A 25,000-nucleotide genomic window follows, 5' to 3' on the forward strand; every position below is an offset into this window, starting at 1 on the left:
CATGAGAAAGAGGGGTGAGAGAGAGAGAGGAGAGTATGAGAGGGTGACGAGTGAGAGGGCAGGGAGAGAGAGGTCAAGAAAGAGAGGAATTAGAGTGAGGGAGGGGTGAGAGAAGGAAATAGGGAGAGGACAGAAAGATGGAGAGGGGTGGGGTAGAGAGAGGGAAACAAGGAGAGGAGATGGGGAGAGGGGAGAGAGGGAGAGAGGGGGAAGGAAGAAAGAGAAAAAAGAGAGAGAAAGAGAAAAGAAAGAGAAAGAGAGAAAAAAGAGAGAAAGAGTGTGGGAGAAGAGAGAGAGGAGAAAGGAGAAAGAAATAGGGAAGGGAGAGAGAGAAGGTGGAGAATGTGGGGAGGGGAGTGAGAGAGGAAGAAAATGAGAAAGAAAAAGTGGGAGAGGGAGGGAAGACAAGGGAGTGACAGAGAAAGACTGACACCCAAGAAAGGAAAATAAAAAAGATGGCGGGGGTAGGGTGGAAGACAAGCAATGGAGACAAAGAGAGTCTTAAAGAGGGAAGAGTAAGATGAAGAAAGAAAGAAAATGAAAGAAAGAAAGGAGAGAAAGATATGGTGCTATAGAATTGGAAAAAAAAAATTAAATAAATAAAAGGAGTCAAAGGAAAAAAAAAAGAAACACATATGAAGGTAAAAAGAAAAAATTCTAACAAAATGAGGGGAAATCAAGAGATCGAAGAGTGATATGAAACTCCCCAAACTTGTATTGATTTCTCATGTGAGAACAATGCCTTGGATATGAGATTGTATGATATTCATGCTTTTCTTAAGAGAATTAATAATATGGAAGTGAAATGAGTGTTGCAAAACAACTTGTCAGGAAGGCTTCACTACTACAGAGTGTACTGACCATAAACCCATGAATTCTTCTTACGTCAGCAAAAGGCAACAAACTCTTAGGACATAATATATATATATATATATATATACATATAGAAAACATAATATATATACATTTTATACATTATCATATATATATATATATATATATATATATATATATATATATATATATATATATATATATATATATATATATATATATATAGATATAGATATACAGATAGATAGATAGATAGATAGATAGATAGATAGGTATATATATATAGGTGCAGGAGTGGGTGTGTAGTAAGAAGCTTGCTCCCAACCACATGGTTCCAGGTTCAGTCCCACTGCATGGCACCTTGGGCAAGAGTCTTCTACTGTAGCCTTGGGCTGAACAAAGACTTGTGAGAAGATTTGGTAAATGGAAACTGAAAGAAGCCCGTCGTATATGTATATATATATATATATATATATATATATATATGTATGTATTTATGTGTTTGTGTTGCCCCCCCCCCCATCGCTTGACAACCAATGTTGATATATGTTAACGTCCCTGTGACATTAGCTGTTCAGCAAAGGAGACCAAAAGAATAAGTACTAGGCATACAAAGAATAAGTCTTGGGGTTGATTTGTTCGACTAAAGGCATGCTCTAGCATGGCTGCAGTCAAATGACTGAAACAGGTAAAAGAATAAAAGAATAATAAACATATATTGTGCAGGTGACACATAAAAACACCATTTGAGCGTGGCCCTTGCCAGTACCGCCTGACTGGACCTCGTGCCGGTGACATGTAAAAGCACCCACTACACTCTCGAAGTGGTTGGCATTAGGAAGGGCATCCAGTTGTGGAAACTGCCAGATCAGATTGGAAACTAGTGCAGCCATCTGGCTCACCAGTCCTCAGTCAAACTGTCCAACCCATGCCAGCATGGAAAGCGGACATTACAATGATGATGATGATGATGATGATGATGACGATGATATAATATTATAAGCAAAGTTACTACTTCTAAAATCTCTATAAGAGATGCAAATAGTAACTCTACTGAAAAGTAATGATTGCTGCCACCTCAACATGGTTGTTCCATACAGAACAATGTTACTACTCTTTTTAACCCCAGGAGGACACCTCCTCCAGCTAGTTATATTGCAAACAAGGGAGTGAACAACTCTCATCCAGCGGTGACAGGACCAGTAGACCGGAGCCGGTTTCAGGGTCTTACCCTTTATCAATACTGGTACACCTGTCTGCTAAACATAGCAGTTTTTCATCCCGGTTCACAATATATAAACAAACAAGAGTGCTCAGAGAACGCAAAGCTTCGCCAAGGCGACACCAATGTCCTCTCAACAATTAACCAGAGATGACTTTTAAAATAAGAATATGTGAAATAAACTTGACTGCTCTCACAATCAAGAATACTAAAAATGAACCCAACCGCTCTCAAAAATTAATTAAAAAAGAGAGAAAAATAATTCAGAATCCTTGTCCGGTACCAGATTGATCCTGAAATCTAATCAGTTTGTGCTAGTCACAAGGCCAAACATCACTGAATCTTTCATCTAAATCCACCCAGTAATGTTTGAGATATTTTGTCTACGGACAAACAAACAAACAAAACAAACATTACTGAAATCAATACTCCCACCTTTGCTAAGGCAGAGCAACATTCAGCTGCTGATTTTGCAACAAGCAAAGTAGCTACATTATTTACATTATTTACATTATTTACATTATTTACATTATTTACATTATTTACATTTGACGAATATTTGTCCTCATCTTGTTTGTTGTTAACACAATGTTTCGGCTGATATACCCTCCAGCCTTCATCAGGTGTCTTGGGGGAAATTTCAAACCTGGGTTCTCACTCCTAAGATAATTTTCGATGTTATTATTATTATTACTATTACTATTATTATTATTATTATTATTATTATTATTATTATTATTATTATTCAGGTCACTGCCTGGAATCGAACTCGGAATCTTGGGGTTAGTATGATTATTATTATTATTATTATTATTATTATTATATATATATATATATATATATATATATATATATACATACATGATGGGCTTCATCCACTCACAAGGGTTGGTCAGCCTGAGGCTATAGTAGAAGACACTAGTCTAAAGTACTGTGCAATGGGACTGAACCTAGAACCATGTGGTTAGGAAACAATTTTCTTAACACAAAGCCATGCCTGTCTCTTTTGCCGAACCGCTAAGTTACAGGGACGTAAACACACCAGCATCGGTTGTCAAGCGATGTTGGGGGGACAAACACAGACACATAAACATATACAGAGATACACACACACACACACACACACACACACACACACATATATATATATATATATATATATATATATATATATATATATATATACACATATATACGACGGGCTTCTTTCAACCCGAGGCTACAGTAGAAGACACTTGCCCAAGGTGCCATGCAGTGAGACTGAACCCAGAACCATGTAGTTCGTTAGCAAGCTACTTATCACACAGCCACTCCTATGCCTATATATATATATTTATATATTAAAGATAATTTATTAGATATTTCTCACTTGAATGCATAATGTATAGCAGAGACAGAAGAGATAAGAACAAAGAAAACGATTTGGTGGTAAAGAGCTAAATACCTGGAAACTGGTGAATGATATAGTAATGACCATCAAGGCTTAGATCAAATCCCAATATCACAAGACCAAAGAACAAGATGCTTTATCAACTAAGAAATTGTATTACACTAGTGTATGAGATAAGTAAGCATTTAACTCTATAACAGGGCATCAATTATCTTTGGCTACATTTAAGATTAGAATTTTGATACAGACCCACAACATATACTTCTCAGTGACTGATATGAATTCCCGATAGCACAAAATACGTTTTACCTAATTACATGTTCTATCCACGAGTTCTTAAAATGATCTTTGAAGCATTGATTCTGAAGGTTAGTTTACATAACTGTTCTAGCTGGTGTAAAAAAAAAAAAAAATACAAAACAAAATAAATAAACAATACCAATTCACAATTTCAAAGTCTGGAATAAACTATAAAAAAAAAAAAGCTACCATCATCGTCATTATCATCATTGTCATCACCACAAGTAATAAAAAAAAAATAGATGCTAGTCAATGAATTCTTGTCTATTAGCAGCCCATCACATTCATACTGTTATCAGTCAGCTTATCGGTGAATTCTAATAGCATTTTACATAAAGAAACACACACACACACACACACACACACACACACATATATGCATATATATATGTGACATTATTCTGATACTCTTTTTTTATCCTCCTGTATAAAGTCTATAGCAAATCATCTTTTCTCATAAATAATGATGATTCTGATTCACATTTAACAAAAACAAACAAATCCCCCAAAACAAAAACAAAACAAAAACAAAGCAAAAACAACCACAACAACTATAAATGAAAAGTAAAACACAGTACTACCAAAGTGTGTATTAATACAATAAGAAAACGAGGACTAAATTTAAAACTATTCTAACAATGGTACAATAAAAAGTATCGCAATCACATGACTATCAGCACCAATCCACATAATAGACTTGATGTGACAGCAGACAATTTCTATTATGCTTCTTTTTATTCATTAGCACGTAATATTTTTGTGTTTTGTTTTTGTTTTTTAATATCTCCTGTAAATGCTTCTTTTATTCAAAGCAGGTGTGTTTGAGAGAGAGGGGGGAGGAGGAAACAATATTGGTTCTTCAGCAGATTTAGATCCAATCTAAATAGCATTGATATATAAAACCATAAAAATGTATTTAACAAAAAAAATTAAATAAAGACAAGCACAAACAGAAAATACAAATAAATCCCGCTTCTCTTTGGAATATTAATTATATAATAGCTCTACGTGCAGTACTTAAATTGATAATAAATAAATAATATAAGAACAATATAAACACAATAAAAGATCGTTTTTCCTATGTTAAATAAAAATTCAAAAATGTAAATGTTAAGATGGTACAATGAATATTAATGGTGTATGTCTAATCTAGCAGGGAAACTCAATTAAAATCTTACTCGAATTAATAAGTTGCCCTATATAAATCAAAAAACTAAATGAAAAGTTAGAACGAGGGGACCAATTAGCAATCCAAAGGTGTTACTAGAGATTATTAACTTTGAAATAGAATTTCTCACACATTCTCTGGTTATCAATCCCTAGTTCCATTTATCTACTATTTTAAATATTCTACTGAAAGCATGACAAACACAAAAAGAGAGTTCAAATTCCACACAGATTAACTTTACTTTTCATCTTGTGTCATAGTTTTAATGAATCCCAAACTACAAAAGATTTTGAAATTATATATGTAGTCTTTAATTCTTTAACTTCTTTCAGTCATTTCGACTGCAGCCATGCTGGAACACCACCTTAATATATATATATATATTTTGAGCGTGGCCGTTGCCAGTACCGCCTGACTGGCTCCCGTAGGATTTTCGAGTGAGATCGTTGCCAGTGCCCCTGGACTGGCTTGTGCGGGTGGCACATAAAAGACACCATTTCGAGCGTGGCCGTTTTCATGCGGGTGACACGTAAAAGCACCCACTACACTCTCTGAGTGGTTGGCGTTAGGAAGGGCATCCAGCTGTAGAAACTCTGGCAAATTAGATTGGAGCCTGGTGTTGCCATCCGGTTTCACCAGTCCTCAGTCAAATCGTCCAACCCATGCTAGCATGGAAAGCAGACGTTAAACGATGATGATGATGATGATGATGATGATGATGATATATATATATATATATACTTTTATCTTTCACTTGTTTCAGTTATCAGATGCTACCATGCTGGGGCACCATTTTGAATTTTTTTAGTCGAATGAATCAATCCCAGTACACTTTTTTTTTTAGCCTAGTACTTACTTTATCAGTCTCTTTTTGCCAAACCACTAAGTTATGGGGATGCAAACACACCAACACCAACTGTCAAGTGGTGGTGGAAAGGCAAACACAGACACAAAGACACACACACATAGATATATACATATATATATATATATAAATATATATATATATATATATATATATATATATACATATATATATGACAGGCTTCTTCCAGTTCCCACCTACAAATTCCTCTCAGAAGGCTTCTGTTGGCCTGAGACTATAGTAGAAGACACTTGCTCAAGATTCCACACAGTGGAACTGAACCGAGAGCCATGTGGTTAGGAATTAACTCCAATTTTGAAGATAGCAAGGAGTTCAACCAAGAATAGTTATCAGCTTTATTATATTGAACAAGTTGAGTGGTTAGTGAGAAGTTCTAACACTGCATGGGGGAGCACAGTTTGAGGTTGCAAGGAGCTCCAACATTTCAACCCTTGCAAATATATGTCCAACAATCTACTAGCAGTTTGCCACATCAATGGCTTTCCAAAGCAATATTACAACACTATCTCAAAAATTTCCCCATTAAAGTCACAGCTTTATGATGTTTTTCTCACATTTCGGTGGCCAGGTGCCAGGTGAAAGATCAAGTGACATAGTGATGCTGCAATTTATGTAGACATTTACATACATTCCCTCCTTACCATACACAGCTTAATACCTTTATTGATATTTGCCACTGATTCTATGTAAACAGAACTATCACATGATTGAAACCATAAACATAACAGATGTTATAACAACATGAAATTAATGTTCTGAAACTGATGTTTACCATATTTTACAGTTGGATACTCTTTCTAAAACTAACAACTCAACCATGAAATATCTACACTATCGATCTTACCTAATAATCAACCACAAAACTCTCAGACTCACAAAAATACAATAATACTAATTGTCATACAAAGCTCAAAATTATGTACTAGTTTCTCAACAATTTCCAATATAAGTTAAGCAAGCTCCAAACATTGTTTTACCTGCTCCAGACACACACACACAGACTGGCCAGCAAAACGTATACAATACACCTTACAGTAATAATGCTGCTTTCCTAACAGCTAGATATTGTGTGCACCCAGACCAGATGGAAATATTGTTTAACTGGAGCACAAAACATATTTGTTGCTTATAATTCTTTATGTAGCTACTGCCATGACATACTTCTGGTTGAGTGGAATTGACAGAAGTTATATGATAGCAAAAGTTATATATTTTTAAGAACTGTCAATGCATCTGTCAATGCATCCATGTGGAAGAGATAAATACTAGCTACATAGAATAGTACCAATACAGGTTGTATTGAAAATGTTAATATGGTAAACTTCAACATTTTTTTCTTAAGTATTAAATGAAATACTTAGCTCCTCAACAGCAAGAAACCTGTCCTGCTCTGGCCCCTTCTTTCACACCTTTACTTATCTTTTACACTTCATCTTCTAATACATTTCCTTCACAGAGCTCATACATATTCTTGCAAACTGCATGGTGGCCTCAACAGTAGCGATCACATGAATAAAGCCCTCAGGACAAGGTGTAAAGTGGCTGGTTTTAAGAAGGGCATCATGTGTTGTAGAAACTATGTCAAAGCAACAGAGTACAACAGAGCACAATGCAGTCCTTGGATGAATCGAACCATGTCAAACCATCCAACTCACACCAGTATAGAACAACATCACCCTCATCATCATCAATTAACGTCTGTTTCATACACTGACATGAACTGGGTGGTTTGGCAGGAGCTGGACACCCAGAGTACTGCCCAGGCTTCATTTATCTGTTTTGGCATGATTTCTATGGCTGGATACCCTTCTAAATGCCAACCACTTTACTGAGTGCATTGGGTGCTTTTTATGTAGCACCAGCACAAGTGTTTTATGCATGGTGCTGGCATGGGTGCTTTATATATAGCACTGGCTTACGAGGTTTTTACATGGCACTCAATGGGTGCTTTTCCACATGACACCAGCACAAGTGCTTCTTATGTGGTACAGACACAGGTGCTGATGGACGATGACAAGTTCATAAAATGAGAAATGAATGGAATAGTATAGAAGAGATTACAAAACAGTTTGAATAAATGCCCTACTTGAGTGATATAATGGAGATCATGTACTATATGATCAAAATTGTTCAGTGTAGATATGTTTCTCATTGTAGAACGATACCAAAACTACAAAGACTAAGATATATTAACTTAAATTCAGAAAACAAAATAATTTATGGCAATAAAAGAAATTGTAACAGCAGCCAATTATGACAGGAAATCTTTAAATCTTTAATTTCATTTCATTTCATATTTTTTTTTTTTTTTAATTAAACAAGAGCTTTGTTTCTCCACTGCACAACTATCATAACAAAAGATTACCGTAAAATAAAGATTGCTTAATTATACAATGAGATCAAAACAACTGTGCAAAATTCATATCAATAATTCAGGCAAACTTAGAACAAAGAATAATTATCCTAAAATTCATTCCTTTTGGTTCACAAATGATGAATATCCTCAAAATATAAATGTAAAAGAGAATTGACTTTCATTCCAGCCAACTACTTCTTTCAAGTCATTATGTAACTCTTTATTTTTTAAGATAGTGATGCAAATTAAGATATTTGCATAAAATGTTGGAGCAACTACTTTAGATAAACACTAATCTTAATAATTACTTTCAAAAGTGATAAATGATCAGAAAACACGATCAAAGAAAATCATTATAATTGATGAGCATTACTAATAGGAAAAGAGAATTTATAAATCCAAACATTTTTACCGTTTTATTATATTATTTTTTTCCTTCTACTTTGTCAGTGTTCCATTAAAACTACAACTTTATTGTATCTGCCCCATATTTTTGGTAGCCAGGTGCAAGATCAGATATAGAAGTGACGTCATAATGCTGTATTAATGCAAACATTTACATATATTGGCTGCTCACCACAAAGTTTAACATCGTTATTAGTAGTTGTCGTTAGTTCTATGAAAACAAGTCTATAATATGATTACAATTGTAAACATATCAGATGCCACAGCAATGTGAAACTGATAGTTATTATATTTAACACTTTGATGCCTTTCCTAAAACAAATTCTTCATATACAAAGTAGATATTTTTTAAGCTAAGCTGACTGACTGGGAAACTAGAGTATCATTTGCAAAGTTTGAACTCACTATGTCTCGCTGCCCAAATAGTTGCCACGCCCACCAGGCAAGCAGTGTTGAAAGCATTATCTATGATATCTCAACTGAATACATCTTCTATTGTCATTATCAGCAAGTCAGTCATTGCTATTTTTCATTATCTATTTTACAGGGTTTGTGAAATGAAAACGTCAAATAAATATATCTTGCATCAGTGAAAACCATTCAACAAAACAAAATACGAAATGAAAACAATAAATCATTGAATGGGAATCTTGCAAGAGATCTCATCCTAAAACTATGCATTTGTCATAAATATTATCTGTATCCAAGTCTGAAAACATTTTCTTATCAATAAACGCAAAGACAAGAGATGAAGAAGAAGATGAAGAAGAGATGAAAGTAGGTAAGAAATATTTCCAAGTGAATTTTTCTACAGCTGAAATTCTAAACATTTTTTTCTTTATATACAATGATGATGATGATGATGATATATCTAGTTATCGATTTATTAAAGGAGAGTGTGGAGTGGAGTTGCTGGTCAGTTGGATTTGGCTCTGGTTCATATTTTATCCCTCACTGTGGGATAAAATAGGTTAAATTAACACCAGTAGAATTTGATCACAGAAAGTTGATTGTCAAAACTGTAGGTCAATTAACTGGATGCTCCACCATTTCTATCAAACAGACAACTGTCCTTTAAATGTTTGGGTGTGTAAAATTGCCTTGAAGAGGCTTTGTTGTATTATATTTTCACTAATTTAATTTTCATTGTGTTACTGAAAGAAGTCGAATATATAGGCAGGGATTTCTTAGCAGCATTATAGGCCCTTGAGCAAATCAATTCCCCAAGCCCTATAATATTTACTTATTGACAGCAAGCTACATCATAAATAGATTAGAAATGGGCCCCTGACTCATGAAGCCCAGAGCAAATCAATGCACTATCCTCTATAATATTTATGCATTGACAGCAAGTTGCAACATGTGTAGATCATAATTTCAGCCCCTTGACCTGTGAGGCCCCTGCGCAACTGCCCAGTGTACCCATGCCTTAAGACAACTCTGTATATAGATGTGTGTAAGGTGAAGGTGCATGGCTTAGTGGTTAGGGGTATTCAGCTCACAATCATAAGGTCATGAGTTCAATTCCTGATGATACGTTGTGTCCTTGAGCAAGACACCTTATTTCACATTCCTCCAGTCCACTCAGCTGGCAAAAATGAGTTGTACCTGTATTTCAGAGGACCGGCCTTATTACATTCTGAGTTACACTGAATCTCCCTGAGAACTACGTAAAGAGTACATGTGTTTGTGGAGTGCTTAGCCACTTGCATGTTAATTCCACTAGCAGGCTGTTCTGTTGAGCAGATCAACTGGAACCCACATCATCCTAATTGACGGAGTGCCAAAATATAGATGGTGAAATGACAGGATCGAACGAGCATTAGACAGAATGCTTTGCAGTATTTATTCTGACACTAAAGGTCATAGACACTGCCCTCTTTGTCCGACTAAGTCATAAAAACAATATACCTTATTATACAGCATCTTTAATCTTTCAAACTACTAATCCATTCAGCTCATCTTTAGCTAAACTTTGGTGACCCTAAGTTAAAGTGTAGCAAGCTGAATTGAAAATATCTCCATGCACAAACCATTCACAAGAACTACTTTTAAATCAGTCATTTGCTGTCTTCTGACTTTTCATTCTAAGGACATTCTGTCATGACATTGAGAAACATAGGTTTTCTTAAAGCAGGTGTTTGTGTTTCTTGATGCTCATTATCATTATGAAGTAGAACCAATTATTTTCTAACTTAAATAGACAGCCATCAAATGAACAAAGTGAGTGTTCTTACCAAAGTTTACAGCCTCTTGGCCAAATTTTTAATTAACTAATCAATCAGTCAAGCTTATGTCATAAACTGGTTACTTAAACACATTTGCTATACTTAACAATTGAAAGAAATTAGATTCTGTGTGTGTGTGGGGGTGGTATCTATGTGCATACGTTTATTTGCATGTGTGTAAAGTGAGAGTATAAATATAAATATATTAATGTCACAGAGAAATGGTAAATTCCTATCAAGCTGACAATGTGAAAAAGGCTGAATTCTGTCTTAGTTATTCTCCATAGAGCTTCTGCAAGTCCATTTCTCTAACGTAGTAGTAGTAGTAGTAGTAGTAGTAGTGATAATAATGGTGGCAAAAAGCCAGTAATTTTGGAGGTGGGGGGTAAGTCAATCACATCAATCCCAGTGCTCAAATGGTACTTATTTTATCGACCCTAAAAAAATGAAAGCCAAAGCTGACCTCAGAGCAAAATTTGAACTCAGAATGTAAAGATGGCAGAAATACTGCAAAATATTTTGTCCAATACAGTAATGATTCTGCCAGCTTGCCATCTAAAAGACAACAAAAACAACAACAATGATTTCAAATTTTGGTACAAGACCAGCAGTTACATTGGTCCCCAGTACACAACAGGTACTTATTTTAATCGATTCTGAAAGGATGAAAGGCAAAGTTGACCACAGCAGAATTTGAACTCAGAACATAAAGACAGATGAAATGCTGCTAAGCATTTTGCCTGGCATGCTAACAATTCTGCCTGCTCTCAACCTTAATAATAATAATAATAATAATAATAATAATAATAATAATATTAAAAATAATAATCCTTTCTACTAAAAAGACACAAGGGCCTAAAATTTGGGGGAGAGGGGCTAGTCGATTGTATCAACCCCAGTGTGTGACTGGTACTTATTTCACCTTCCCTGAGAGGAGGAAAGGCATAGTCGACCTTGGCAGAATTTGAACTCACAACATAAGGACAGACAAAATACTGCTAAGCATTTTGCCCAGCATGCTAACAATTCTGCCAGTTCACCACCTTATAACAACAACAACAACAACAACAGCAATAATAATAATAATAATAATAATAATAATAATAATAATAATAATAATAATAATAATAATAATAGTAATAATAATAATAATAATAATAATAATAACAATACCAAGGCTGAACACAAAACATAGAGGGCGATACACAAATGAAAGACAGTGAGGTTAAACATGTAAACAGCAAGCAAACACAATGGTTAAAAAAGAGATTAAATCAACAATATGCTTCCCCAATAGGGTGGAGTTCCACCATAAGGTGACCAAAAAGACCTCATGCACTTTGGAATCCTTAACACCAAACTCTCCTCAGGAAGGCACCCTCTCGTCTGCCTTTCATCCGGCCTACAGGCGCACACTCAAAGTAGGCTCATTTATGCGGGCCATTCTTGTCACATTCACCCACTTTTCAATGAACTTCCTGGGTGACAATACCTTCCTCTCCAGCCTCACTTTCCTGTTCCTGTCTTGTGTTTATATGAGTAAACTTAGAAGTAAAAATTTGGTACAGTTCTTTCACACAAACATCACATCTATTATTGCATATTCTATAAGTTTTACCTTACTAATTATTTCCCAAACAATTGAATATACTTTGTTACTACCTTTTAGTGTCCAAATTAGTTTACTAAAGTTAGTAGTATTCATTTTGTTCCTATTCCAAAGCAAATTTAAATGACTGCGAATTATTTGCTCAATATAACGTGAGTTACATAGAAGTACTCCCTATTCTTTGAGGTAACCTTATATCTGTATATGATATTTTTATACCTACAATCAGAGTTAAGCTAACAGACCCACTTATTTACACAAAACTGCTACAATTAATTGAAATCTGAATAAACATTTTAAAACCATGCTTCGACTGTAATACCAGTAGAGGTGATTATAATATCAGAATTCCATTGGATTTAAAATGTAATGCTATAACCTTCATCAGAATACCAACGCAGGACACTTGTTTGAATCAGTTCACTTTGAACACATTATGAGCGGGGCCCTTGATGAAATTGCAGCAACTAGGATGCATGCTTGCATACGAAAGAATGTGCAGTTACTTCAATCGAAACATATGTAGGTCAGTGTTATATATGCAGAAGAAAATTTTTCGATCAAAAAATTTTAGGTGTGAATAAATCTCCACTCTTTATGTTATCAATTATACATATATATATGTGTGTGTGTGTGTGTGTGTGTGTTTGTATGTATTTATGTACATATGTATCTTTAAGTTTGTGAAATATTCTCACAGTGTGATAAAACCAACAAGCAAAGAAACATGACATAGGCTTTTATGTAAAGAGATAATTAAATAGCACAACAGTATGGCAGAAATGATAGGAAGCCTGCTATTAGTCAAGATTGGGCGAGGGTTTATTATTAATAATATAAGCAACAATCAAATAGTGGGATTAATTAAATCCTCAACATATTCTTCACTCAAAATATTTGCGGTCATTATTTTATAGGAGATCATTATTATTAATAACGCATGTGTACGTTTTATTGTCTGATTTCTAAGGATACCATTCAACAGAGAGCCGTCACTCTTTAAGCATTCTAATCTCTGTTAACAGCAGAATAGTATTATATATGATATAAGACAATTCATTTCACATGCAATAATTACTATTGTTGTAACAGTTTTCAGAATAAACATTGTTTCCTTGTGATACATCAATGAAAAAACCTCTTTTACATTTTACATTTAGTGCCACATTTTGGTTTTGTTTACCGCAGTTTACTTTCATAACAGAAACAACAAATTACAATCAGTTGAATAAACAGCATAGTTTATGTGCATTTTGGTTTGATCATTTCCAAGGAATTTCCCCGCAAATAATAAATTTGCTTTTTCTATATACATACATATATATATATATATATATATATATATATATATGTATTATTTTTTTTGTATTAATCCCAATTTGTACAGTGTCTCTTGAAGAGATAATCCTAGTAGTTGCGAGCTGTCATTTATCTTGTACCAACACTTATTTCTATGTAGGAACAAACCTGACTTGCTACATGAATGAAACAAAAGCAACCTAATTTATTTGCATTACTTCTACCTCTCTGTCTCTCTATCTATCTATGTTTCTATCTATCTATCTCTTTCTCTCTCAGAAAGACACACACACACACACACACACACACACACATACATAGATATATATATATAAATACGTCTTTACTTGTGGTTTAACAATGCAAGAAATTGCATTGATTCTTTTTCATTCTCTTCTCAAACGCTGATTAACAGCAATAACAATCATATATCTTTGCATAATTTGTTCAAACCACAACCATTATATATGTATATATATATATATATATATATATATATATATATATATATATATATATATATATACATGTATATATATATATATATACATATATATATATATATATATATATACATGCACGCGCGCACACACACATACACACACACATATAAGCACACACATTTGTTCATTTGTTTAGGATTTGGAAATTAATAATGCAATGTTCCTTCCCCATCCAAAAACAAAACAAAATATACGCTTTTAGCAATGTGTCACTAAATGTAGTTGATTGCTTATCAAATTATTCTTTTTGCCTTCTAGGTTTCCTAGGCTAGTTTTTATATTCTTTTCAGAAAAAAGATCTAAATGTGTGTGCTCACAGTATGCACAATGAATAATTTTTTGACTTTTATGTTGCTAAGTTCCAAACACCAACTCATGGGATTAGTTTTAAAGTGACTATTGTTAGTGTTACATTATTTTGCGATGTATTTTTAAGCAAAAACACTTCACTTTACCTCAACTGTCTTTGTGTGCATCATGCTGAAAGACTGAGGGGGAAGGTGACTCATTATGAATATGTAGTGTTTTACATATATCTATATCTAAGGTATATATATATATATATATATATATATATATAAATATATATATAAACAATATATGAGTATATGCATATATATGTACATGTATGTATATACATTCATCTACATGTACATATAGATACATAACGTGGCAAAAGAACAAGGACAAAATGGTAAACAAGGTGCAACAAACAAGCAGGCCACATAGAAACATCCCCTTCATCAGCTGCCACCATTAAAACTCCGGCGTTTTGTGTGTGTGTGTGTGTGTGTGTGTGTGTGTGTGTGTGTGTGTATACATATATATATAGACGCAGGAGTGGCTGTGTGGTAAGTAGCTTGCTACCAGCCACATGATTCCAGGTTCAGTTCCACTTTGTGGCACCTTGGGCAAATGTCTTCTACTATGGCCTTGGGCTGACCAAAGCCTTTTGAGTAGATTTGGTAGATGGAAACTGAAAGAAGCCCATCGTATATATGTATATCTATATGTATGTCTGTGTATATGTTTGTGTCTCTGTGTTTGTTCCCCCAACATTGCTTGACAACCGAGGCTGGTGTGTCCCCGTAACTTAGCGGTTCAGCATAAGAGACTGATAGAATAAGTACTAGGCTTACAAAGAATAAGTCCTGGGATCCAGCATGGCTGCAGTCAAATGACTAAAACAAGTAAAAGAGTAAAAGTGTATATACATACATATACACATATACAGTAATGTCTTGCCATATCACAGTTCATAATAAAAAAATATAAATACTAGAAATTGTTAATAGCTTCTGTTACCTAGGTGACCAAGCTTGTAGTCGGGGGCAGTTGCTCTGAGAGTATAGCAACTAGAGTAAGAATAGCCAGGGCAAAGTTCAGGGAGCTCCTACCTCTGCTGACAACTAAGGTCCTCTCATTCAGGGTGAAAGGTAGACTGTACGATGCATGTGTGCAAACTGCCACGCTAGACAGTAGTGAAACATGGGCCGTGAATGCTGAGGGCAGGCATAGGCGTGAAAGAAATGAACCTAGTATGATCCACTGGATGTGTAATGTCAGTGTGCATACACGACAGAGTGTGAGCACCCTGAGAAAAAAGTTGGGCATGAGAAGCATCAAATGTAGTATGTAAGAGAGACGACTGTGCTGGTATGGCCATGTGTTATATATGAATAAAGACAGCTGTGTGAGGAATTGCCACTCCTTAACTGTAGAAGGAACCTGTGGAAGAGGTAAACCCAGGAAGACATGGGATGAGGTTGTGAAGAATGACCTTCAAACATTGGGCCTCATAGAGGCAATGACAGGAGACCAGGACCTTTGGAGACATGCTGTGATTGAGAAGACCCGACAACTAAAATGAGATCGCAGTCACACATGCCCAGGCCTGTTAAGAATACCCTTGATACGTCGGGCGATATGATATGCTTGAGAAGACCTGTTGAGTCAAGTAAAACTAAAATCGTAGGTGGGGGCCAGTGCCCTTGACTGGCTTTTGTGCCAGTGACACATAAAAAGCACCATCTGAACATGATTAATGCCAGGTCCGGCTGACTGGATCCCGTACCGGTGGGACGTAAAAAGCAACAACCGAACATGGCCAATGCCAATACCCCCAGACTGGCTCCTGTGGTCGATGTCAGGTCCACCTGACTGGCTCGCGTGCCAGTGGCACATAAAAAGCACCAACCAATCATGACCAAATAAGTGCTAGAAGGAAAATGACCATCTTTTGTTTCAAGATGAAAGTTGTTCTTCCATCAGGATAAAACGTGGCCATATACGAGTCAGAACAGTACTGGAGGATTATTTTTCGTCTTGCACAAGAGAATGTTAGAAGAGGGGCCTTGCAAGTCTATCAGGTATATGAAAGAGCATTGTAGAAAATAGAGGAGAGTATATTTTAGATTATGTTTACCAAGTATATTACAAATATTTTTACCAAAAGTCTTGAAATACTAAAGAGTAAATTTATTCAATAAAAACATCATTCGCTTCAACCACAGCCTCCAGATTACTTTGCAATCTCCTGCAGCTCTTCTGGATGGTCTCCTTGTTTAAGTTGGTGAATGCTGCCATAATCCTTGCCTTCAATTTATCTTTGGTGTTACAAATAGTTTTGCTGGTCTCTCACTCAACTGCACCCCACACATAATAATCAAAGGGGGTTGCAATCTGGGGAGTTAGGTGGCCAGATGTTAGGAGTGGTGTGGTTGCAGAAATTGTCTGACAGCCATGACTAGGTTCTCCTACTTGTGTGGCATGGTGCAGAGTCCTGTTGTCAGACATAGGATCTTCCAGCAGCCTCTCTCTTGACCAAGGATAATACTGTCTCCAACAGGCACTTGATATAGGCCTCCGTGTTGAGTCTGAGGCCATGTGGAAAGATGAAGGGAGGCATAACGTTGCCATCACTAGTGATCACTTCAAACACCATGATGTTGATTGGATGTTGGATTTTTATCACTTTCAGTATATTTCCTCAAAATGACATCCAAACACTCTTAAATGTTCATACTGGATCTTCTGGCACGAATGCCAAGCAGTACAGCATGTCATTTCCAAATTTCTGGCAGAGTGAATTGCATCATGGTGCTGTTTTTCTCACAGACAGTGCCCAACTGACCCTACTATACTGTGTATTCGACAAACCGAAAACAAACCATGCACATGCGCAAAATTAAAAATATAAAATGGCAACAATTTACCCATCACACCCAGTATATATATGTATACACATACATACACTAATATACACACACACACATAAATACATCACACATACTTGAAAAGATATAATTCATGAGACAATGTTAAATGGATTCTATGAGCAACAAAACAAGTGTTACATGTCAACGTCTTCATTATTAATAATGTAATAATGCTAACATTATACTGTATGTAAAATAATTACCATCATACTTAAACTTTAAGAGTCGTTATCCATATATATGTTTGAAGCATATTTCTGACTAAATTGTTTATGGTACTACCATTGTTCTTTTTTGTTCTGTTGTTTTGTGTATGTGCATGTGTGTGCATGTGCATGCGTGTGTGCATGTGTGTGTGCGTGTGTGTGTGTGTGCGTGTGTGTGTGTGCGTGTTGTATGTGCAGCTTGTATATCAAAAGAGAACAAATTCATTGCTAGAGTTGAGAAACTATAACTATGGAATTAATGATGATGATGATGATGATGATGATGATGATGATGAAGATGATAATAATAATAATAATAATAATGTAAAAACAAAGTAATATTCATTATCTAAAGTGCAGCTGAAAATGCCAAATAAATACTTTTGCATCAACAAAATACAAGTACTCCTACCAATTTAATGTCAGTTTATACATGAGAATAAAAAAAAAATTAATTTTTGAACCCATTTACAGTTCTAGAGAATATCTGCTGATCGCACAACCAGCACACAAGGAAGAGCTAACGGAGTCCACACTACCCAATAACACTAACTAATAGCCCCTGTGGGTTCCCACTATAAAATAACGAAAGAGAAAGAGAGAGGGAGGAGGGAGAGAGAGAGAGAAAATAACAAGGCTGAATACATCTGATCTCCTTCATTACTGCTTTCAATTTGACAGCACAAACCAATATTCTAAATTGACATCTTCTCCTAAAACCAACAGATAAGTAACAAGATGTATGGTTTGATATCTACTCTTTCGTTGCTTAACTAAATTAAAAATCCTGCTCTCTGACAGCATGGCCATCAACTAAAAGACAATCTATGTGTGTATGTGTGATTGTGTGTGTCTGTAAAAATACCTGTAAGTGGGGGGAAACACTTGATTAATCTTCTTAATCACAATAAGTAGAGAGACAAGTATATATTTATGCAACAAATATTCATTTATCTTATTGTAATATTCCCTTCATTAGAAACTTCTGAGGTAGGTAAAGGAGATTATTAAAATTAATGTTAATTCAAATTTTGGCACAAGGCCAGCAAGTTGATTACAGGTACTTATTTTATCGCCCACCAAAAGGATGAAAAGCAAAGTCAACCCCGGCGGAATTTGCGTTCAGAACATACGGACAGATGAAATGCCACTAAAAGAATATGCCTACTCACTGCCTTAAATAATAATAATAATCCTTTCTACTATAGGCAGAAGGTCTGAAATTTGTGGGAAGCAGGTAAGCTGATCACATCGACCCCAGTACTTGACTGCTTGATAAATTAAGTACCAGTTGCGTACTGGGGGGGGGGGTCGATGTAATCGACTTAATCTCTTTCTCTATCCTTGTTTGTCTCCTCTATGTTTAGCCCCCTATGGGCAGTAAAGAAATGAGGATTGTTAAAGTTTACGATAAAACTGCCAAGTGGTATTTCCCATGACTCTTTATGTTGTGAGTTCAAATCCAGCCAAGATTTAATTTTGCCTTTCATCCTTACTGGTCAATAAAATTAAGTACCAGTCAAGGCCATTAGTCAAAATTTAAAACAATTATTTCATTATTTGTTCCACACTCAATATTAGACAGTGTCTGGGGCTGTCTGATGGAGCCTAGCAGCAGATATAAAAAGGGGAATTTGACAAGACAGTCAGTCGGCCGCTGACACTCGTTTACGCTGCATCAAAGAGGTCAGGGAACAGAAGAAAGAAGACATGCACCCAACACCAGAGCTGAAGACACCTCCGAAAGGGGGGGGGGGCTGCCATGTCAAAACGGTAGAAGAGTAGGGGCCAAAACCGGACGTGGTTCCTCCTGATGATGTCTTCAGCTAACTAAATCCTATAAAGGAGCTGTTGTGGTAGCAGACCACGAAACATGGTTGAAATTCCTTCCGGTCTTGTGTCTAAATCAATTAATAGTGGTGAACTGGCAGAATTTTCAGAGCATCAGAAGAAAAAAAAGCCTTGCGGTAATTCTTTTGGATGTTTCAACTCTGAGTTCAAATCTCATCAAGGACAACTCTACCTTTCATCCTTTCAGGATACTTTTATCTTTTACTTGTTTCAGTCATTAGATTGTGGCCATGCTGGCGCACTACCTTCAAGGATTTAGTTGATGAAATCAACCCTAATATTTTTTCTCTTTTTTTTTAAAGCCTAACAATTATTGTATCAGTGTCTTTTTGCCAAATTATGTAATTACAGGGGTATAAACAAACCATTTAGTTATCAAGAGGTGGTGGTGGTGGTGGAGGTGGGGGGGGGGAGCAAACACAAAGACACACACACATAGATATATGCATACAAAGCTTACATACATATGTACATATGTGTATATGTCATTATACAATTCTCTTTCAAGATTTTTTGCCAATAGAGAAAGGGTCAATTTCTAACCTAGATCCAAAGTTCCTTCATTGGAATTTCAACAACATCAACAGGGTATTTTTGCATGTATGTGTGTATATGTGCAGCATTTGGACTCAGTGTGTGTGCAGATATTTTGTTTTATGTATGTATTCTCATATAGTTGCATATCAAGATATGTACATATATAACTAAATGATAAATTTCTAGAAAGTTTTACAGATTTTTACAGTTCCAATGATGGCTTGGATCTGCAGTCTTCAAATCAACTTTTTCCTTTCTGATTTTGAGAAGCCTAGTTTCTCAAGACTGGTACTTATGCAATGTGTTACATATCCCCGTGTCTCACTGTGTATACAATGGGCTTCTTTCAGGATCTGCTTTGCTCAGTCCAGGGCAATAGAAGAAGTACTATGCAGTGGGATTGAAACCAGAACCATATAACTGGAAAGCAAACCTATTACCACACAACTACAATACCTGCACACATGAAAAGACAAGTAAAATTTAAGTACTGGCATTGATGGTACTAACTAATGCCCACCCACTTCAAACTTGTAGTAGGCCTTCAACCTATGTTAGAAATTATTATCTAATGCCTACTTTGACACTTTCTGCAGCTATGAGACAGAGAAATTTCAGCTAGCTGATGTAAGCCCCCATGTTGCGTTGCGTGTGTATGTTGCATTTCATCCTTTGTGTTGTCTTCAATGTATTGGGCCCATATGAGCAATGAAAGAATAATCATCATCATAATTATTATTGATGTTGTTGTTGTTCTTGTTGATATAGTAAATTAATCTGGTATTGTGAGCTCTGAGAAAACTTGCAACCTAATTATAAAGACAGTTGAGAATTTTATAATGTCGCAATATTTTTTCTGTATTTATCATAATTAGAATGTCACGTATTACATTCTCAAAAATTCCACTGCTTGCAAAAATTCAATGCGAAAGAACACAACTAAAAAAAAAATAGTCATTTTTTAATGACTATTTTTTTAAATAGAGAGAATAAATAAATAATCAAAATAGACATATACACACTACATCTCTCTCAACTATATATCATATCCAGGGAAGCTGGTGTTCCCTACTGAAAATTTTTGAAACACCCTAAAATTCTCAGTGTAAAATATTTTACAAAGGTGATACACAATGCTTGTATTACTTCCCTGGTTCTATAAACAAAGTTTACCTACCTTGCCATATTTTGAGAAAAACTTTATTAAAACGCCTTCATCAACATCAAATGGAAGTCCTCCAACAAAGACCTTTTTAGTCTGATTCTCAGACACTGTCTGTTCGGACTTGGATTCCCCTGCCTAAAACAGAAAAACGAATTAAAAATTAGCAAATTAATAAAGTGAAATGATATACAAATTACCTCCCAAGAAAATAGAAAAACCACAAGCATAAAAATAACACAAAGAAAATTTAAAAGTCGTTTATTTCTTAGAGTAGTTGTTTCCTCTAAGAAATAAATAGCTTTTATCTTGTAGCTTTTAACAGTTCAATTTGTATGATTATTTTTCCATTTATCAAATCAATAGCTGAGGTAATAAGAAAAGGTGAAAACTGAGAAGGCCACAAAACCTTCAAATGTGGCAATAAAGATACTAAGGACATCAAAGACCAGATAAATGTAAATCTATTCACACAAATATAACTAACTAGATTATATGAAAGTGGGATGATACCTTTGTTATTAGAGGAGCAAAACTGGGCAATATAACTAAAAGACTAAATCAGTGCTTCAGAATAAAGAGTTCAAATACTGCCACAGTCAGCTCAGAGTTTTTCATCCTTCTAATATCATTAACATAACTACCAAGATCAAACTAAGACATCTAAGATATATGGAAGTTAAACAGTGTATGATGAGACAGAAATGAAGTAGCAACAGGAGATAATTGTAGGCAGAAGATAATATCAAGAAAGATGGTGGAACGCAATCAAGTTCGAGAGGAAAAGCCTAAAATTATGGAGCAATGAACAGTGATTATCACCAGTGCTGATATTCTAATATCAGAAGACAGTTTTGAAGACAAAAGTTAATGTATGGAAGCAGCAAGGACCCTTTACATGACCATTTTACTTGCAAGAAACAACAACCAATCTCCCTCAAATCACACCACTATCTTAAATAGAGGATGCATTGGACATTATAGTGGTTCTTAAGATAAAAATATAATGGGATGGTTATAGCTGTAATACTTTTTAGCATAGATTTTCTCATTTATTCCTGACCTAGGGTTAAAAAAACAACAAAATTAACCTGACCTATACAAACTTTTCCACATAAACTGTCATCTGTGAAGACTAAATCAATAGAACAACCTCAGTAGAGATAGCAATGTGATCAGTTTGTTGAAGAAAGGAATCACATTATGAATACAGCAACTCTGTGCCCAAGAAGCTAGCAATGTAACAAAAACATTAAGCCATTACAACTGCTTGTAAATAACGTTGAACACTGAGATAAACTATGTCACTATTTGAAAATGCTGCTTCTAACCATGAACAAGAAATATCTTAATTGGTTGTCACTGATTATCATAGCTGAAAGCAATGAATGCTTTCTGTGTTCTCATGGAAAAGATAAAGTTTAGACACATAAAATACGAATGAGTCAAAGGGGGAAAGGTGAGAGCATATAATGATGACAAAAATCTAGTGCATTGTGAAGGAAGTTAGGATTAATAACCAACAGATTTCTGGTTTCCAAAAGAAGAAGGGGAAAAAAAAAGGACAAGAAGATTTGACTGACTTTAGTCATCAGATAAAAGTCAATGATACAGACACATAAATAACAAGAAATCTACTTTAAAAATCAATCTTAGAATGGTGCTATTCGCTTCTATGACTCTGGCATGCAGAATCAACACCAGTTTATTTCATCTGTGTTTTCTGCTCATTTATTTGTAGTAAAACAGCAAGCTCTTGTTATAAGTATTTTTCCTTGCAGTTTTACAGAACGAAGTATAAAGCTGTGAATAAAAGAAACGGAGTGGTTCGGAAAAAAATCAGTAAGAATTAAATCCTTTATGAGAATAATGTCAGTGGTTTGATAACAAAGAATATTTTATTTTCTGTTTTAATTCATTCATAACCATAAGGTGAAAGAAAGAAAAATGAAAAAAGAGAAAAAGGAAACTGAACTAAAGAAGAAAGATTTTTGTTCCTTTTCATGTAAATTCTTCCAAACTCTATATTGTAGGTTATTTTGAGTTTTTGTAAGAGTGTCTAGAACAACATTATGTAATGTGTCCTTTCTTTCCCATGATAGTAGCACTGACCCAAGAATGAAGTTTGCTAAGTGGGTGCAAACCCTGGTCCAAATATTTTACAAACAAAGTCTTATTGTTTTTTGTTATTTACTTTTGTTCTTTGTTTTTGGGGAAGAAACCTAACTTCAAACTACTTTTAACAAATCACTTTTTAAACACTGTTTTCTAAACCTGAGAAAAGTAAGTAGGGGTGCAAATATCAATGGTGCACCTCCCAAAAATTTTAGGAAGTGCACTTACACTCTCTATTCCCAGTCCCATGGATAGTAGGGTATGATTTAAATGAGACTTGGCAGTTATTTCGAGCAGGCCGAGCAACCATGTAGATGCTCCTCGACCATGTTAACTGAAGAAGTTTATGTTCTTTCAGAAAGTACTACTTTGAATCAGGCCCATGGATTGAAGGATGTGAATTGAAGGAGACTTAGAAGTTATTTCTAGCAGGCCAAGTGACCATGCAGATGCTCCTCCATCTTGTTAATTTTAAAAAGTTTATGCTCTTTCAGAGAGTATTGCTTTGAATGTAATTCTATGGAACATCGACATAGAAATACAAAGCATTTACTTGGTCATCATTAGTTTAATTGCTATAGCCAACACCTGGACACTTGAATACATTACTGACATTTCAGAAAGTGCAAACGCACACAATTATCATTGCCATCACCTTCGTCATTGTTACCATCACCACCACTACTATACCATCATCATTATCCTCATCTTCATCATCATCATCTTTATCAGTGATGCACAGTATTATATGTCCGTACATTATTGCATTACCTCATTGTTGAAATCTAAAATGTTATCAGTCTTGGTTCAGTCTATGGATGCCTGCGATGGCTAGGAGCACTACCACTCCACAATTAATGGTCTCTGTTCTTCACAGCTGGCTGGTCTTAAACCTGTACAACTCAGACAACCCCCAGCCCGCTTGTCTTTCCACCTCTTGCCACTCTTGGTTCAACCTACCTCCCATTTTTGCCACACTAACCAATTCTACACATAATCTTTCATCCCGAGATCATCATCCTTCTGGAATCCTCTCCCAGCTGATGTTTTTCCTGCAGAAGTTGACTCGTAACAGTTTGAGTAAAAAATTTAACATCAACAACTTCAATCTCACTAGTCTTGGACACCCTGCAAGGTTCATGAGGCCCTGTCACTTCCACCAGACTCAGCAAGTAAAAGAATATGTTGGTTCGGGTCCAAATTTAATTGGTTAATCCAACTTGGTCCATTCGAACTTTCACCAAAAACATCAATGTCCCAAAATTCAGATCTTAAGAACATACAAGTTCCAATTTTCAACACAGGTCATTTACTACGTGCAAAATACGTCATTTATTTTCATCATCATCACTATCATTTTAATGTCTACTTTCTCATACTTGCATTGTTTTTATTTATTTGATTTTCTGTTGCACTGAACAAGATTTTTTTTAAAAATGACTACTCGCTAGAACCCTTGACAGCTTGTCAAGCCAGCTGTATATACAAAGCATGGTAAATATTCAGTGTGAATTGAAAAGTCTACCAGCTGAGTACCTGTATCATGGTAGTATGAAGCACTTGAAAGATAGATAGATAGATAGATAGATAAATAAATAGATACAGAGAGAGGGGGAGGGGAGGGTAAAGCAGAGAAGAGTTTGAGCGAAGGGTAAGAAAGAAAAAAGTGTTACATTTACCAATTATAGAACTATCATGTAAAAATTCTTTA

At 35.3% G+C, this 25,000-nt stretch overlaps 1 protein-coding gene across 3 annotated transcripts in view; it reads right to left on the reverse strand.

Annotated features, from left to right (window-relative positions):
• LOC106883892 (uncharacterized) overlaps nucleotides 1-25,000 on the reverse strand; it is a 461,066-nt gene that overhangs the window by 129,427 nt on the left and 306,639 nt on the right. For all 3 annotated transcript variants that reach the window (XM_089349763.1, XM_089349761.1, XM_089349762.1), the window contains one exon: nucleotides 21,190-21,312. In XM_089349763.1, coding sequence (XP_089205889.1) covers nucleotides 21,190-21,312 — 123 coding nt within the window. The remainder of the gene's footprint in view (nucleotides 1-21,189; nucleotides 21,313-25,000) is intronic.

This window comes from Octopus bimaculoides, chromosome 3, assembly GCF_046866305.1.
Source record: "Octopus bimaculoides isolate indiv1 chromosome 3, ASM4686630v1, whole genome shotgun sequence".
NCBI lineage: Eukaryota > Metazoa > Mollusca > Cephalopoda > Octopoda > Octopodidae > Octopus > Octopus bimaculoides.